This window comes from Schistocerca piceifrons, chromosome 3 (genome assembly GCF_021461385.2).
Source record: "Schistocerca piceifrons isolate TAMUIC-IGC-003096 chromosome 3, iqSchPice1.1, whole genome shotgun sequence".
Lineage (NCBI taxonomy): Eukaryota > Metazoa > Arthropoda > Insecta > Orthoptera > Acrididae > Schistocerca > Schistocerca piceifrons.
Window position 1 is genome coordinate 412,195,279 of NC_060140.1, and position 15,349 is coordinate 412,210,627.

A 15,349-nucleotide genomic window follows, 5' to 3' on the forward strand; every position below is an offset into this window, starting at 1 on the left:
GGGTCAAATTGTGGCCTTTCAAGTGGCAGGATGGTCCTTTTGGAGAATTCCACACAAGTTGGATGTGCTGCCTCAGTGATCATGAGAACTTCTCTCATCCATAGATGAGGTTCTGGACATCCATACAGCACAGACACGCACCAGGATCACCATTTTGTAAAGGCAGCAGTGGTAGATCATACAGATACCACAGCACAGATAACAGGGCTTGTGAGCCCAGACGCGTCAACACAAACTATTGTGAACTAGTTATTAGCAGCGGGATTACGGGCACACAACCTCTAGCCCATCTTCCACTCATGTTACAACTTACATGCATGGCTTGACTGATGCCATCAGAGGATCTCTTGGAAGATGGAATGGTGCACCATGGTCTTCAGTGATTTCGTTTGCACATATGACATATACCTGGTGAGCATTGTCTTATAGAGTGCATTTATCTGACACACTGGCCCCATCCCAGGCCTTATGGTTTTTTGTGTGATAAGTTACAACTTTGGTGCACCTTTGGTGTTTCTGGAGGGGTGCTAACCAGCATTGGTACATTCAGAATGTTGTTAGACCCATTCTTTTGCCATTCCTGCAACAGGAATGTGATGTGTTGTTCCAACAGGAAAATGCTCATCCATACACTGGATATGGAACTCAACATGCTCCACGAGACATGCAGCAACTTCCCAGGCTAGCATGATCTCCAGACTTGTCTCCAGTCGAGCATGTGTGGCATATGATGGGACAAGAAGTAACTCGTGCAACTCGTCAATCAACAACTCTTGCAGAACTGCATGAACAGGTCAAAGTGGTCTGGCGTAATGTTTCCTGGACAGTATTTGCCATCCGTATAATCAACTGGATGCCAAAGTCAGTGCCTGCACTGTGGGTATGATATGTGCTACGTCAGAATTGCTTGTGCTATTGATCTGTAAATGCAATTCTTTCATATACTCCACATGCACTGTTGCAACAACAAATCTCAAGTGAATTGAAAACCTCTAAAAGGGTGTACCGTCTTTTTTTTATCCACACTACTTTATATGTACGGGCAACCACAGCTGAAATATTCCATGACTTGAATAAACAAGACCACTCCAACTGTTAGAATTCTTTATTGGAGAACACAACTGCTTTAACAAATTAAATTTGCATTTTCAAGTGCTTCACTATATACAGAGGGATAAAAGAACTTGTCAGAAATTTAGGCATGCCAAGAAACTGACAAATAAAAGCGATAAGGTGTGTGTCTACTTACAGTCAAGAGATTAAAGGTTCTATTTACACCAGATAAAGCCATTCCCAACATTTACATCCAGATATTTAAAACTTCTGACTCATAAATGTGTGAGCATCTATGATAAAATGTATTGAGGGATAAGGCCATCCCCAATCTAAAAACAACCCAGTAAAAACATCAAAGTAAGAACGTAGTAGCTATTAAAATAATATATAATAAAAAATAATTAAAATACTCAGCAGAAATGCTGAGCTTGTAACATTAGAAAAGAAACAGTTGTCAGTAGTATCACACTTTACCTCCATTGTAGACAGCCTGTGGAGAAAGAGCTGCTGTTGCCAGACCAACTAACTGCAATCTGTTGTGAGGCCTATGGGGAAAGCCATGTGTGCACAGTGTCACAGACATTAATTAACCAGATACCTTGACTGAAATGTTGGGAGCTGACTGCACATTTTAAATTACCAAACTGCTATAGTCAGAAATAATAAATTCTGTTTATGAGTCACATAAGTCAGCATTACTGTTACAACTAATTTCAAATGGTCCTACATGCCAGCACTAGCCAATGCAGTGTCCTTACAATCGATAGAATTTTTTTCACAAATGAAAAGCCTTTTACATTAATAAAAAACAGTAGTAGGGCTGGAAAGTGTCATTCACTTAAATAATCAAAATTGGGTAGAATGTTTCTGTGACATAAATCTGTCTGGGAGTTGAGGGTATTTTCTGGGGCTCTTTTCAGTGCTCAAAAAATCTCCAGTTATTCTAAAATATTTAGAAAATTACCCTGGTGAAGTAGTTGAAGATTGGTGGCAGAAATTTTAAATACCTGGATATAAATGTTGGGAATGGCTTCATCAGGTTTATAAAGAACCTTTAATCTTTTGATTGTAAGTAGACACAGACTTTATCACTTTTATTTGTCTGTTTCTTGGCATGGCTGAATTTCTGGTAAGTTCTGTTATCTATTTGTATTAAGTGAAGCACCTGAAGATGCAAATTTAATTTGTGAAACCAATCATGTTCTCCAATAAAGAATTATAACAGTCACAGCAGTCTTCTTTATTCCAATCATGATCTTTTTTTCCCCAGCATTATACTTCAATTATGCCATCGCCCCCTTACCTGTAACCTCTGTGTCAGAATTATTTTATTTACTCTACGTAAAAGAATGCTAGATATATAAGTAACTTACATTTTCTTCCTTTGCGTTATGAGAAATTATCGCTGGTTTTTTTTTTTTTTTTTTAAGGTAGAAATGCTGTTTGCTGAAAATCTTCAGGTACATATTACAGTTACATATTGTTCATTTTCTGTCACCCTCAGTAGTGTTCGTAGTATGGATATCACGTTATAAGATAATAACATCAGTTAAACTTACAAGGGATTGGTCCTATCCAATGTGTCAAAACGTACCCTGAAATTTTTCATGCAGCTAAAATACACTGAAAGGAGTGCACTGTCAAAATTTTAACTGTCAGGGCACACTACAGGTATCTTTTTTTAAATGTTAAAGTTACTCATTTTTGCACTTAAACCAGACGAAAAATGTCTCACAATATTAATTCTTTGAATAACTTGCAGTTCGTATCAACTGATAAACTGTTGCAGACATAATTGTTACACGAGTGACTAGCAGAGGAAAGAAAATTGAGGTTACATTACAGACAACTTCCATCAAATTGGACTTTGATTTGTTGACATTAAATATTTTATATCAATTCGTGTAGCACAGTTCTTATGATAATTTTTGAACAATGTATATCTTTTTAACAATGAAACAGTTCCTTGTATATTAAAGGACGTCTTCTGTACATGGTGAGCTGCCTGTAGTCACCACAAAAATGCGAATTTCTATTGGTTGATGAAAACAAACATTTTTCCTTACTCCAGGCACATCTGATAACAGAAAAATTAATGTTTTCAGGCACTTCTCTGTAATTACTAGTTTTATTTTGAGAGAATTGGAATGGAGTTAGAAAACATCGTGGTGGTTGTTCTGCACATTGTGCTGTGTACCAGGCATACTTGATCAAATTCATAAAATGCAGAAGTGACTGAAGATTAACAAAACTGTTCCGCTGATAAACCTGAAATTACAAAGTGCTGTTGGAAATTATATAGTCAGACAGTTATCTGAAAAATGCTTTACTGTGTTGAAAAACTTTTTCATAGAGAGGCTGAATCACACTATTAGTTCCAAGTGGAATATGGAAACTTTTCATCGTCCTCCTAAAGACAGAGGTGTCATTTGGCCATGCCAAGAGTCCAACAAAAGTAATGAATTGTTCTCTGCAAGTGTTAAGATGTTTCAGGTATAACACTTAAAATTATTCTCCCCACTTTTCCAGAAGATTTTGCTGCATCAATTACAAAACTTTTTTTAGTAAACGCTACTTTTTTTAAATTTTTTGTCCTAACTTGCCTTTATGTTCCTGAAGACAGAGATGACATTGCAGAAACTGTAAACCACTGATGCTTACCACTATCACTGCTGTTTTCGAATGTGTCATAACATTCATCGACTGCACAAATGATTCTGCCTTTTTTTTCCTTTCTTCTCTCTCTCTCTTTCTCTCTCTCTCTCTCTCTCTCTCTCTCTCTCTCTCTCTCTCTCTCTCCCCCCCCCTCCCCACCTCGAAATGATAAAGTGTGGTTTGCACAAAACCTGACTGACTGGCTTTATATGCAGTTTTTAGCGAATAACATGAAGATTCACCTGCACATCAACTATGAATATCTATATGGTACATATTTCCTGTTAACAACATCTCCTCTGCAAGTTTACTTGAGGTAAACTTTGTAATTTTGTGACTTCCTTTTCTGTGTTATCTCCTGGCTCTGTTTAACAGGTGAAAGAAGCCTGGAAATCAGTAATTATCTTCTCACTTGCAATTCAGTGCACCGAGTCTTGTTGGTCTCCTTCGATAACATTGCGTTGGTTCTCACAAGCAATTCTAAATCTTTCAGATAGTTTTTCTTTCACATTTTTAATAGTCCCATTGTGGCACATATTTACTTTGTGTAAATCTTTCTTACATTTATACAATTCATGTCCAGATTTTATGAAATGAAATCAGCTTTGCACACTGCTTAAGTTCAAGCATTTTCTCCCTCTTTCATTTAACCAAAAAATTTACAGCCTTTTCTATCTCATTGAAAGCTATTACTGTACCTGTTTTCCCTGGGCTTTCCAACAGCCTTGCCACAGAAGTAACACAATTTTCCATTGGATCACCAAAATTAAACAATGTTGGGCTCAATTACCATTTGGAATGATGATCTTCCATGTCTGCTGAGCGCTGTTGGCAAGCAATATGTACTCAGCCCTTGTGAGTCTAATTGAGCAGCTACTTGGCTGGGAAGTACTGGCTGTGGTCATGAAAACTGACAATGGCCGGGAGAGCAGTGAATTGATCACATGCCCCTCCATATCCACATCCTGTGATGCCTGTTGGCTGAGGATGACATGGTGGTTGGAATGTTGCAATGTACTCTGTTTTGGTTTTGGACTTTACTGTATTTTATGGACGATAAAATGCACTTTTTTCTTTGAAAAATTGCCTCCAAAATTCATGTGAAATTAATATAAAAAGTCCAATGTTTTATTTAAAATTTTGCCAGTCTTAAAAATGGCCATACATTCAATACCGTGGGAAACCTATCTCTAACTGGCAACATTAGATTCAACTGGCAGCAGCAGCGCACCAATGCAACGAACATGAGTTGCGGGGATTCACAAGCTTGCTAACATTGTCTCTCTCCTGCTCCACCGTCAAACCCAGAACACTGTCTAGCCTGTGATGCATCACTGCAAAGTACAGTGCCAGTGAACTTGAGTTGAAAGTGATTTGTGTTATGCCTAACAATACAATATTTTTGTTAGTAGTCTCATAATGGAAAAAAATAAAAGGTATTCATATGATGCGGGCTATAAATTGAAAGTAATAGTATACGCAGAAGAACGTGGAAACAGAGCACCTGAGACCTGAGCAGCATTTCAGCCCTCCACCAACAGTTAAAAAAAATCTTGATTAGCAGGCTAGTAAAGAAGAACCGAGAAAAAGAGGAAGACTAAATGTGCAAATAGAAGTCTGAATGCAAAATGGCCAAAACTAGAAGATGACTTATTGAAATGGATTCAAGGACACCATCAAAATGGCATTTGGAATTAATACAAAAATGATTCAAATACATACTCATAAGCTAGTGCTACAGTGGAACTTAACAGATTTCAAGGGTGGAGTTGGTTGGTGCTATAGGTTTATGAAGTGTGATGGACATAGTATGCAAACCAAAACCAAAATATCTCAGAAAAGGCCACAAGAGTATGAAGAGAAGATATTATCTTTCCATTTCTTTGTTATTCAACATTGAAAGAAAACCAGTGTGGAACTAAACCAAATAGTGAATATGGACGAAACTCCTCTAACATTTGATGTGCTGAGTAACAGGACTGTTACCATGATCATTTTCAAGAGCAAAACAATGCCTTCTGAAATACCACTTGGAGTTGTTGTTCATGTTCGTGACAAGTTTTGGATGGACAAGGCTGGTATGAAATTATGGATGTATAACAAGTTGGATGGACAAGGCTAGTATCAAATTATGGATTAACAGAGTGTGAGGGAGAAGGAAAAGTACTTTGTTGAAGAAGAGTTCTCTTCTTGTACTAGACCAGTTTAGTAGTCATTTGAAAAATTCTGTGAAAGAGAAATTGAGACAGGGAAATACAGAGCTTGCTGTTATTCCTGGAGACTTACTTCACAATTACAACCTCTTGATGTCTCGATAAACAAACCGTTTAAAGTATGTGCAAGAGAGGAATGGAATAAATGGATGATGGATTAAACCCAACATGGATTCACTGGATTCACACTGAAGGGAGCTTTAAAATGACCTAGAATCAAACAAGTCTCTCAGTAGATAAAACAGTAATGGTCTAGAGTGAGAGAAGACATTATTGTTAAATCTTTCAAGAAGTGTGGCATAAGTGAAGCTCTCAATGGCAGTGAAGACCATCTTATATATGACAAAGAGGAATAAGAAGAAGAAAAGTTCCGATGATGATTTTCAGGGATTTTAAAGGTTAGTTCAGTTTTATAAACTCAGAATTTTTTATTTCTTTTGCCTGGCTTTGCAATCTAATAATAGAAATAATGAAAATGTTATTTTTTAAAAAAAATTGCTTAAAAATTGAGGTCCTTCCTATGGTCTGTAAAATATGGTAATTAGCAGAATTACCATTCAAACCATAATTCTTGGAATTGTCTGGTTATTTTCTATTTTTTCTATGTTGCCACATTGCAAAGAATGTCCAAGAAATTGACTAATAAATAACACATATATAGATCTTCAGGAGAAGTAAGTGATTTCAGTTGTTTACCATGTTTTTCATATTTTATCTTTGCAAAGTTGAAAACATTAATTAGATTCCACACTACTGTGAAACTCAGGAACCTGCACATAGACAGATGCTAATAGCAAGCATATGCCAAGAATCACAAAGAAAATGAATTCAGTTTTATCTCCATTGTTAACACAGAGCGATATCACAGAGGCAACTGCTAATTATTATGTATATTATATGAGGTGCAAATTTAAGCGAATAGTAACTGGGAACAGTTATTTCAGAGAAACTATCAATGGAAACTGAAATTGACTTTACATATTATGATCACATTGTGCCACGTTATCTGTTTATTGATTTGCCGTCAGTCGAGGACATGTGCCCACCATGTTGCGCATATATTGTCTGCAACAGCTACGGCAAGGGTATACAATTCGCCAGCTGTCTGGTGAGCTAGGACTTTGGAAATTTTGACATTGGGTTTCTTTCGGTATATTCTTCCTGTATAAAAAAATTCTACCGGGTGATCAAAAAGTCAGTGTAAATTTGAAAACTTAATAAACAACAGAATACTATAGATGGAGACATAAAAATTGACCCACATGCTTGGAATGACATGGGGTTTTATTAGAACAAAAAAAAAAAAGAAAGAAGGAAAAAGAAACAAAGTTCACAAAATGTCTGACAGATGGCGCTGGACAGCAAAACGTCAGTGACTGCGCATGACAGTCGTGTATAAAAGGAGCTGTAATGAGAGAGAGAATCAGATGCGCCAGCAGTCGCAGCATGTTGATGTTATCTGAAAAGGCGTTTTTAGTGAAGCTGTATTATCAGAATGGGGAATGTGCTAGTTCAGCGTTATGATCCTATCGCCATAGGAAGGGGATTCGAATGGGTAAAGGTCCATTGACAACTGCAGCTGTGGCAAGAATGATTTCAAAATAGGAAGCCACGGGTTGTTTAGACGATAGACCCTGTAGCAGCCGACCGAGCACAAGGCATAATGCTGCTGAGACAGTTCAGGAAGAAATGGAGACTGTAGTCGGTTTGTCTGTTGTTGTTGTTGTTGTGGTCTTCAGTCCTGAGACTGGTTTGATGCAGCTCTCCATGCTACTCTATCCTGTGCAAGCTTCTTCATCTCTCAGTACCTACTGCAACCTACATCCTTCTGAATCTGCTTAGTGTATTCATCTCTTGGTTTGCCTCTACGATTTTTATCCTCCACGCTGCCCTCCAATACTAAATTGGTGATCCCTTGATGCCTCAGAACATGTCCTACCAACCGATCCCTTCTTCTAGTCAAGTTGTGCCACAAACTTCTCTTCTCCCCAATCCTATTCAATACTTCCTCATTAGTTATGTGATCTACCCATCTAATCATCAGCATTCTTCTGTAGCACCACATTTCAAAAGCTTCTATTCTCTTCTTGTTCAAACTATTTATCGTCCATGTTTCACTTCCATACATGGCTACACTCCATACAAATACTTTCAGAAAGGACTTTCTGACACTTAAATCAATACTCAATGTTAACAAATTTCTCCTCTTCAGAAACGCTTTCCTTGCCATTGCCAGTCTACATTTTATATCCTCTCTACTTCGATCATCATCAGTTATTTGGCTCCCCAAATAGCAAAATTCCTTTACTGCTTTAAGTGTCTCATTTCCTAATCTAATTCCCTCAGTATCACCCGATTTAATTTGACTACATTCCATTATCCTCGTTTTGCTTTTGTTGAAGTTCATCTTATATCCTCCTTTCAAGACACTGTCCATTCCGTTCAGCTGCTCTTGCAAGTCCTTTGCTGTCTCTGACAGAATTACAATGTCATTGGCGAACCTCAGAGTTTTTATTTCTTCTTCATGGATTTTAATACCTACTCCGAATTTTTCTTTTGTTTTTTTCACTGCTTGCTCAACATAGAGATTGAATAACATCAGGGAGAGGCTACAACCCTGTCTCTCTCTCTTTCCAACCACTGTTTCCCTTTCACGCCCCTCGACTCTTACAACTGCCATCTGGTTTCTGTACCAATTGTAAATAGCTTTTTGCTCCCTGTGTTTTACCCCTGCCACCTTCAGAATTTGAAAGAGAGCATTCCAGTCAACATTGTCAAAAGCTTTCTCTAAGTCTACAAATGCTAGAAATGTAGGTTTGCCTTTCCTTAATCTACTTCTAAGATAAGTCGTAGGGTCAGTATTGCCTCACGTGTTCCGATATTTCTATAGAATCCAAACTGATCTTCCCCGAGGTTGGCTTCTACTAGTTTTTCCATTCGTCTGTAAAGAATTCGCATTAGTATTCGGGTTCGCCTATGCACGGGGAAGTCAGCACTCCTGCAGTCGCATGTTACACAGGCATTCCATACACTACTGTTTGGTTGGTACTGAGGCGTACCCTCCGATGTTATCCATACAAAATCCATCGGCATCAGGAACTGTTACCTGGCGATTTAGTGAAGCGGAGGGCATTTGTGGTGTGGGCGTTTCAAAAGATGGCGGAAGATAACAATTGGTTGAGTAAGGTGTTGTGGACCGACGAAGCTCATTTCACACTCCGAGGGTCTGTCAGCATCCACAACTGCAGAATTTGGGCTACCGAAAATCCTAGAACTGTCGTGGAAAATCCATTGCACGGCGAGAAAGTCATAGTATGGGTTGGATTTACCACATCTACCATTATCGGGCCTTTTTTCTTTGAGGAAATGCATGATTCTGGTTTTGTAACTGCTACTGTGATGGGTGAGAGGTACGCCAATATGTTACAGAATCGCATCATCCCCAGCCTGGCTGATAAACACCTGCTGGAACGTAAAATGTTTATGCAGGATGGCGCTCCACCCCATATTGCTAGACACGTGAAAGATCTCTTGCACACGTCATTTGGTGACGATCATGTGCTCAGCCACCACTTTCGTCGTCCTTGGCCTCCCAGGTCCCCAGACCTCAGTCCGTGCAATTATTGGCTTTGGGGTTACCTGAAGTCACAGGTGTACAGTGATCGACCGACATTTCTAGGGATGCTGAAAGACAACATCCGACACCAATGCTCACCGTAACTCCGGATATGCTTTCCAGTGCTGTTCACAACATTATTCCTCGACTACAGCTATTGTTGAGGAATGATGGTGGACATATTGAGCATTTCCTGTAAAGAACATCATCTTTACTTTGTCTTACTTGGTTATGCTGATTATTGCTATTCTGATCAGATGAAGCGCCATCTGTCGGACATTTTTTGAACTTTTGTAATTTTTTTTTTTTTTTGTTCTAATAAAACCCCATGTCATTCCAAGCATGTGTGTCAATTTGCACCTCTCTATCTACATTATTCCGTGATTTATTCAGTTTTCAAATTTATACTGACATTTTGATCACCCGGTACATGTCAGATTGGACAGTTTCCTTGTTAGTTGATTGCCTGGTAGTGTTCGTGCATCAAGACTCTTTGCACAGCACTTGCCAGCAGTTTTCCGTGCCAAATCATAAATCGGCTTGTAAATCTGCCCTACAGTTTTGTGAAAAGTAACATAAGACTTAAAAAAGGAAATCAAGAAAATAGTTTCATATTATAATAATAATAATAATAATAATAATGTATGTGAGCATGAGATCCCGCCTGAGTAAGACAGTGCAGAGGTAAGACACTTGGCATGAATTTGAGAGAACAGCAGTTCAGATCTCCATCCAACTAACGAGCTTTAAGTTCTCCATAGTTTCCCTAAATTGCCTAAGGCAGAAGTTAGCCTGCTCCTTTGGAAAGGAATGGATGATTTCCTTCCCATCCTTCACACTTCTGAGCTTGTGTTCTGTCTCCAACAACCTCATTGCTGACAGGGTGATAAACCATTATCTTTCAATTTTTTTTACCCCTGAGTAGTGATTCCTTAGCATTTTACTTCCATATTTGGTCCCTAATTGAGTGCACTGCTTTCATCTGCATTCCTGATTTATCTTTCGACATACTACACTGATGAAATTGCCTTAGAAAACTATAATAGTTCTCTCCTGAAAAAACATATAAGGTGATCTTCATGGTATATTGTTCCATGTTTGTTATAATACAGTCTAGATTGCTGCATTCCCAGTTTTTTAGTCTGTTATGATATTATTATATTATGAAAATACCTTAACAATTGTCTCTGTTAAAATTATGTTTGAATGATTACTTTATTAACAGCAGAATACTGCATATTAATACCTATTTAATGTACTGAACTTTTAACAGATATGGAAGAACTAGAACCAGATAGTCTCCCAAGAAGAGTGCTGCAGTTTCATGATGTGATTCCCATTTCTATACAGTGTGATGCTGTAAGTGTACAAAAAGTAAAGGAACGAATTAGGGCTGTACTGGACTTCCAAGCTGAATTATTAAAAGAAGACAATGAAAATTCTGTTCTTCAGAATATTCGAACACAAAACAAGGAATTTGCAGCAAAGATGGTGTGATAACTTGGGAGCTATTTTCTAAATGTATTTACTTTATCATTTCTTATATGTAGAAATACAAGATTGTCTAAAAAGTTATTTGTAAGATTTTTCCTTGTGTCCTTTTTTTCCTCAAAATAAATTCATGAACTACACTTGTTGATTATTACTGCCTCTGATGCAGCTGCATTGGAGCACAAATTATATTCTCATTTATATACTAATCATTTGTGTACATAGATATTTTTAGGGTTCCAGTTCATCATCATAATTTTTTATTTCTGATTAGCACACAAACTGAATCAGCATCCCTGTCTAGTTTGAGTATTGGTAAGAGTTTGAATCACAGGTACCTGAGGCATACAGTAATCCTAATATCTGACGACATTGTTGAGGAGGCCATATGTCATATGCCACAGCCGTGTCAGCTGATGTCTGGCTGCCTACAAATACATCAGTATGAGGTAGCAAAGCTCTTCATTGTGTCATATGAAGCTTACATTTATCCACCGTATTGATCTGTGCATTATCTATCTTGCTGCATTTTTGACTGTTGTCGGGTTGCACTTTGAAAGAAAAGAGCTTGCTTATCAATGACATTTGCAATGCTCAGGAGTTTATTTGCAGTTTGCCATTCACTTTGTAAACTCTATCATTACTGACTGCTTGAAATTTTATTAGTGTTCCTTTGGTTGCAGCTTCTTGAATGATTGTGTGGATTGTTTTTGTCTGCAGTGTCAGGCGGGAAAGAGGTGATGAGGATGTTTCTCACTGTGCGTCAGACCATTGAGTAGCATGGCTTAAAAGTTTTTCAAATTATGTATTAGACAAATAGAGGTGTTGGCTAAACACAAAGAACTGCCAAAGTTCTTGGTTCAGCATCAACAGCTCATTAGTCTGGTGTCTATCTCTCAACTGTATGCTTGCTTCAACTAAACAAGTGAAAGTTAGGTGATCTACCTCTGTCAATTTCTTTTTCAGTATGAAGCAAGTCAGTTTACTTGTCCTGTTTTTTAAAATCCTCTTCTACTACAGTCTGGTATCAAGCTGTACAAAATTTGTTCAGAAATTGTGACTGCTCTCTGATCTAAGTAGTTTGAATTTTAAAGAAATTTTGTGTTTGGTGACTAGCTACTATGTAGTTGCAGCAAGATGTAATTTCAGTCAAAGTGGTAAGTAATGCAAGCAGACTTTTGCGTTCTGGGTTGTAGATCCCGCAAGGTTTAACACATCAGTGTGATTCAGTTTGAGATATGTGTCTCATCCTGTTCTTACTCTTTATTTGTATTTGTCATTCTCGGCTTTGTTCCAGATGAAGAGGGCAATGCCGAAGTATACAGTCATCAGACATAGCACTTGCCGTAGTTTCAATTACCACTTGAGGTCATGAGATAGCAATGGGGGTATAAGCTTCGTACAAAGACAGACTCTTTGTAGCAGAAGTTTCTAATAGCCATAGTTGTTTGCATCAGTCAGATGATAAGCATTCATCACCATCTTCGCAACCAAGCAAGCATAATATTATGCCAATGCATGATAAAGTAGCCAGTTCAGTAGTTAGTGATTCTTACTCTAAAATGATGGAAGATATGCAAAAATTCAATGTGATGTCTACTGACAGTCCTATAGACAGTGAGGAGAAGCACATAAAATTTACTATCCTGTGACACTAAATGTATGGCCCAGAAAGGTCAGCCCAAGGAAATTGTGTCCAAACTGTTGGGCCAGACATAAACAACATCACTGTCTATGTCAATTGTTTTGCGTGCAACAGCAGGGTCATATTTCAAGTATGTCTCTCACCCAACGATGAAGAGAACCACAGCTGTCACACCACTGCACACAAACAGGTCGGAGATCATAACAACAGACGCAACTCTCCACAAGATAACAATGGCATATGTGATAAATGGCCCTGCAGTGAAGTTCCAACTCAACACCAAAGCCACTATTACCTTAAAGAAACTGGAAATGTACTGGCACATTGGCTCACTACTCATTCCAAAACTGCAACGGTATGTGGTGACTCATAATATGCAATTGATTCCACTATAGGATCCAATTACTACTCACATCACACACAGAAAGGTAATAAAACAAGTATCTTTTCAACTACTAAATTCCAATGTAACTATTAACATTGTTTTGCATTTCCTTTGTTTGTCCATAAAACGTAAATCAAATTACCAAAAACACTATTTAAAAACATGCACAAAAACATAGAATTGTTAGAGAACAATTCAAGAAGTTTTACTTACACGCACTTGCTCAATGCAATGTTGTTGTTGTGGTCTTCAGTCCTGAGACTGGTTTGATGCAAGCTCTCCATGCTACTCTATCCTGTGCAAGCTTCTTCATCTCCCAGTACCTACTGCAACCTACATCCTTCTGAATCTGCTTAGTGTATTCATCTCTTGGTCTCCCTCTACGATTTTTACCCTCCACGCTGCCCTCCAATACTAAATTGGTGATCCCTTGATGCCTCAGAACATGTCCTACCAACCGATCCCTTCTTCTGGTCAAGTTGTATCACAAACTTCTCCCCAGTTCTATTCAATACCTCCTCATTAGTTATATGATCTACCCATCTAATCTTCAGCATTCTTCTGTAGCACCACATTTCGAAAGCTTCTATTCTCTTCTTGTCCAAACTAGTTATCGTCCATGTTTCACTTCCATACATGGCTACACTCCATACAAATACTTTCAGAAATGACTTCCTGACACTTAAATCTATACTCGATGTTAACAAATTTCTCTTCTTCAGAAATGCTTTCCTTGCCATTGCCAGTCTACATTTTATATCCTCTCTACTTCAACCATCATCAGTTATTTTGCTCAATGCAAAACATGATTAAAATGTCATACCATTTTTCACTGAGACTGCTGTACTAAAGTTCCAAAGAAACTGGTATAGGCATGCATATTCAAATACAGAATATGTAAACAGGCAGAATACGGCACTGCAGTCGGCAAACCCATATAAGACAACAAGTATCTGGCGCAATTGTTAGATCGGTTACTGCTGTTACAATGGCAGTTATTAAGACTTAAGTGAGTTTGAACATGGTGTTATAGTCAGCACACGAGCGATGGGACACAGCATCTCTGAGGTAGCGATGAAGTGTGGATTTTCCCATTTCACGAGTGTACCGTGAATATCAGGAATCTGGTAAAACATCAAATCTCAAACATCACAGCGACCAGAGGAAGATACTGCAAGAATGGGACCAACACTGACTGAAGAGAATCATTCAACGTGACAGAAGTGCATCCCTTCTGCAAATCATTGCAGATTTCAATGCTGGGCCATCAACAAGTGTCAGCATGTCAACCATCCAACAAAACATCATCAATATGGGCTTTCGTAGCCAAAGGCCCACTCAGGTACCTTTGATGACTGCATGACATAAAGCTTTATGCCTCACCTGGGCCCACCTATGCAGACATTGAACTGTTGATTACTGAAAACATGGTGTCTGGTCGGACGAGTCTCATTTCAAATTATATCGAGTGGATGGACTTGTACAGGTGTAGAGACAACCTCATGAATCCATGGACCCTGCATGTCAGCAGGGACTGTTCAAGCTGGTGGAGGCTACATAATGGTGTGGGATGTGTGCAGTTGGAGTGATCTGGAGCCAGTGACTTGTCTAAATATGACTCTAACAGACAACATATATGTAAGCATCCTGTCTGATCACCTGCATCCATTCATGTTCATTGTGCTTTCTGATGGACTTGGGCAATTCCAACAGGAAGATGCAACACCCCACACATCCAGAATTGGTGCAGAGTGGCTCCAGGAACACACTTCTGAGTTTAAACACTTCCACAGACCACCAAACTCCCCCAGACATGAACATTATTGAGCATATCTGAGATGCCTTGCAGCGTTCTGTTCAGAAGAGATCTCCACCCCCTCGTACTCTTACAGATTTATGAACAGCCCTGCAGGATTCATGGTGTCAATTCCCTCCAACCCTACTTCAGACATTAGTTGAGTCCATGACTCTCACTGTTGTGGCACTTCTGCATGCTTGGGGGGGGGGGGGGGGGGCTACATGATATTAGGCAGGTGTACCAGCTTGTATAGTTCTTCAGTGTATCTACTATATTATTTCAATCCAGCAGTTTATGTTCACAGTGCACACACATGCTACAGTAGTCCTCAGATGGTCCAGCCCTCTAATATAACTTAGAGTGATTTTGAGAGATCTGAAATAGAAATGTCAGTTAATTAGTTAGTCTTTTAGTTAGTTACATGTTTCATTTATCATTTTGCACGATAGATCATGCTGATGTGGAACAGGTCATTTTACATTCCCTTAAT

General features: G+C 38.6%; 1 protein-coding gene across 1 annotated transcript in view; it reads left to right on the plus strand.

Moving 5' to 3' along the window:
* LOC124788330 (GTP-binding protein 10 homolog) overlaps positions 1-11,115 on the plus strand; it is a 63,344-nt gene extending 52,229 nt beyond the window's left edge. The window contains exon 7 of the mRNA XM_047255577.1: positions 10,814-11,115. Within this exon, the coding sequence (XP_047111533.1) occupies positions 10,814-11,037 (224 nt within the window). The 3' untranslated portion in view covers positions 11,038-11,115. The remainder of the gene's footprint in view (positions 1-10,813) is intronic.
* The last annotated feature ends 4,234 nt before the right edge of the window (positions 11,116-15,349 follow it).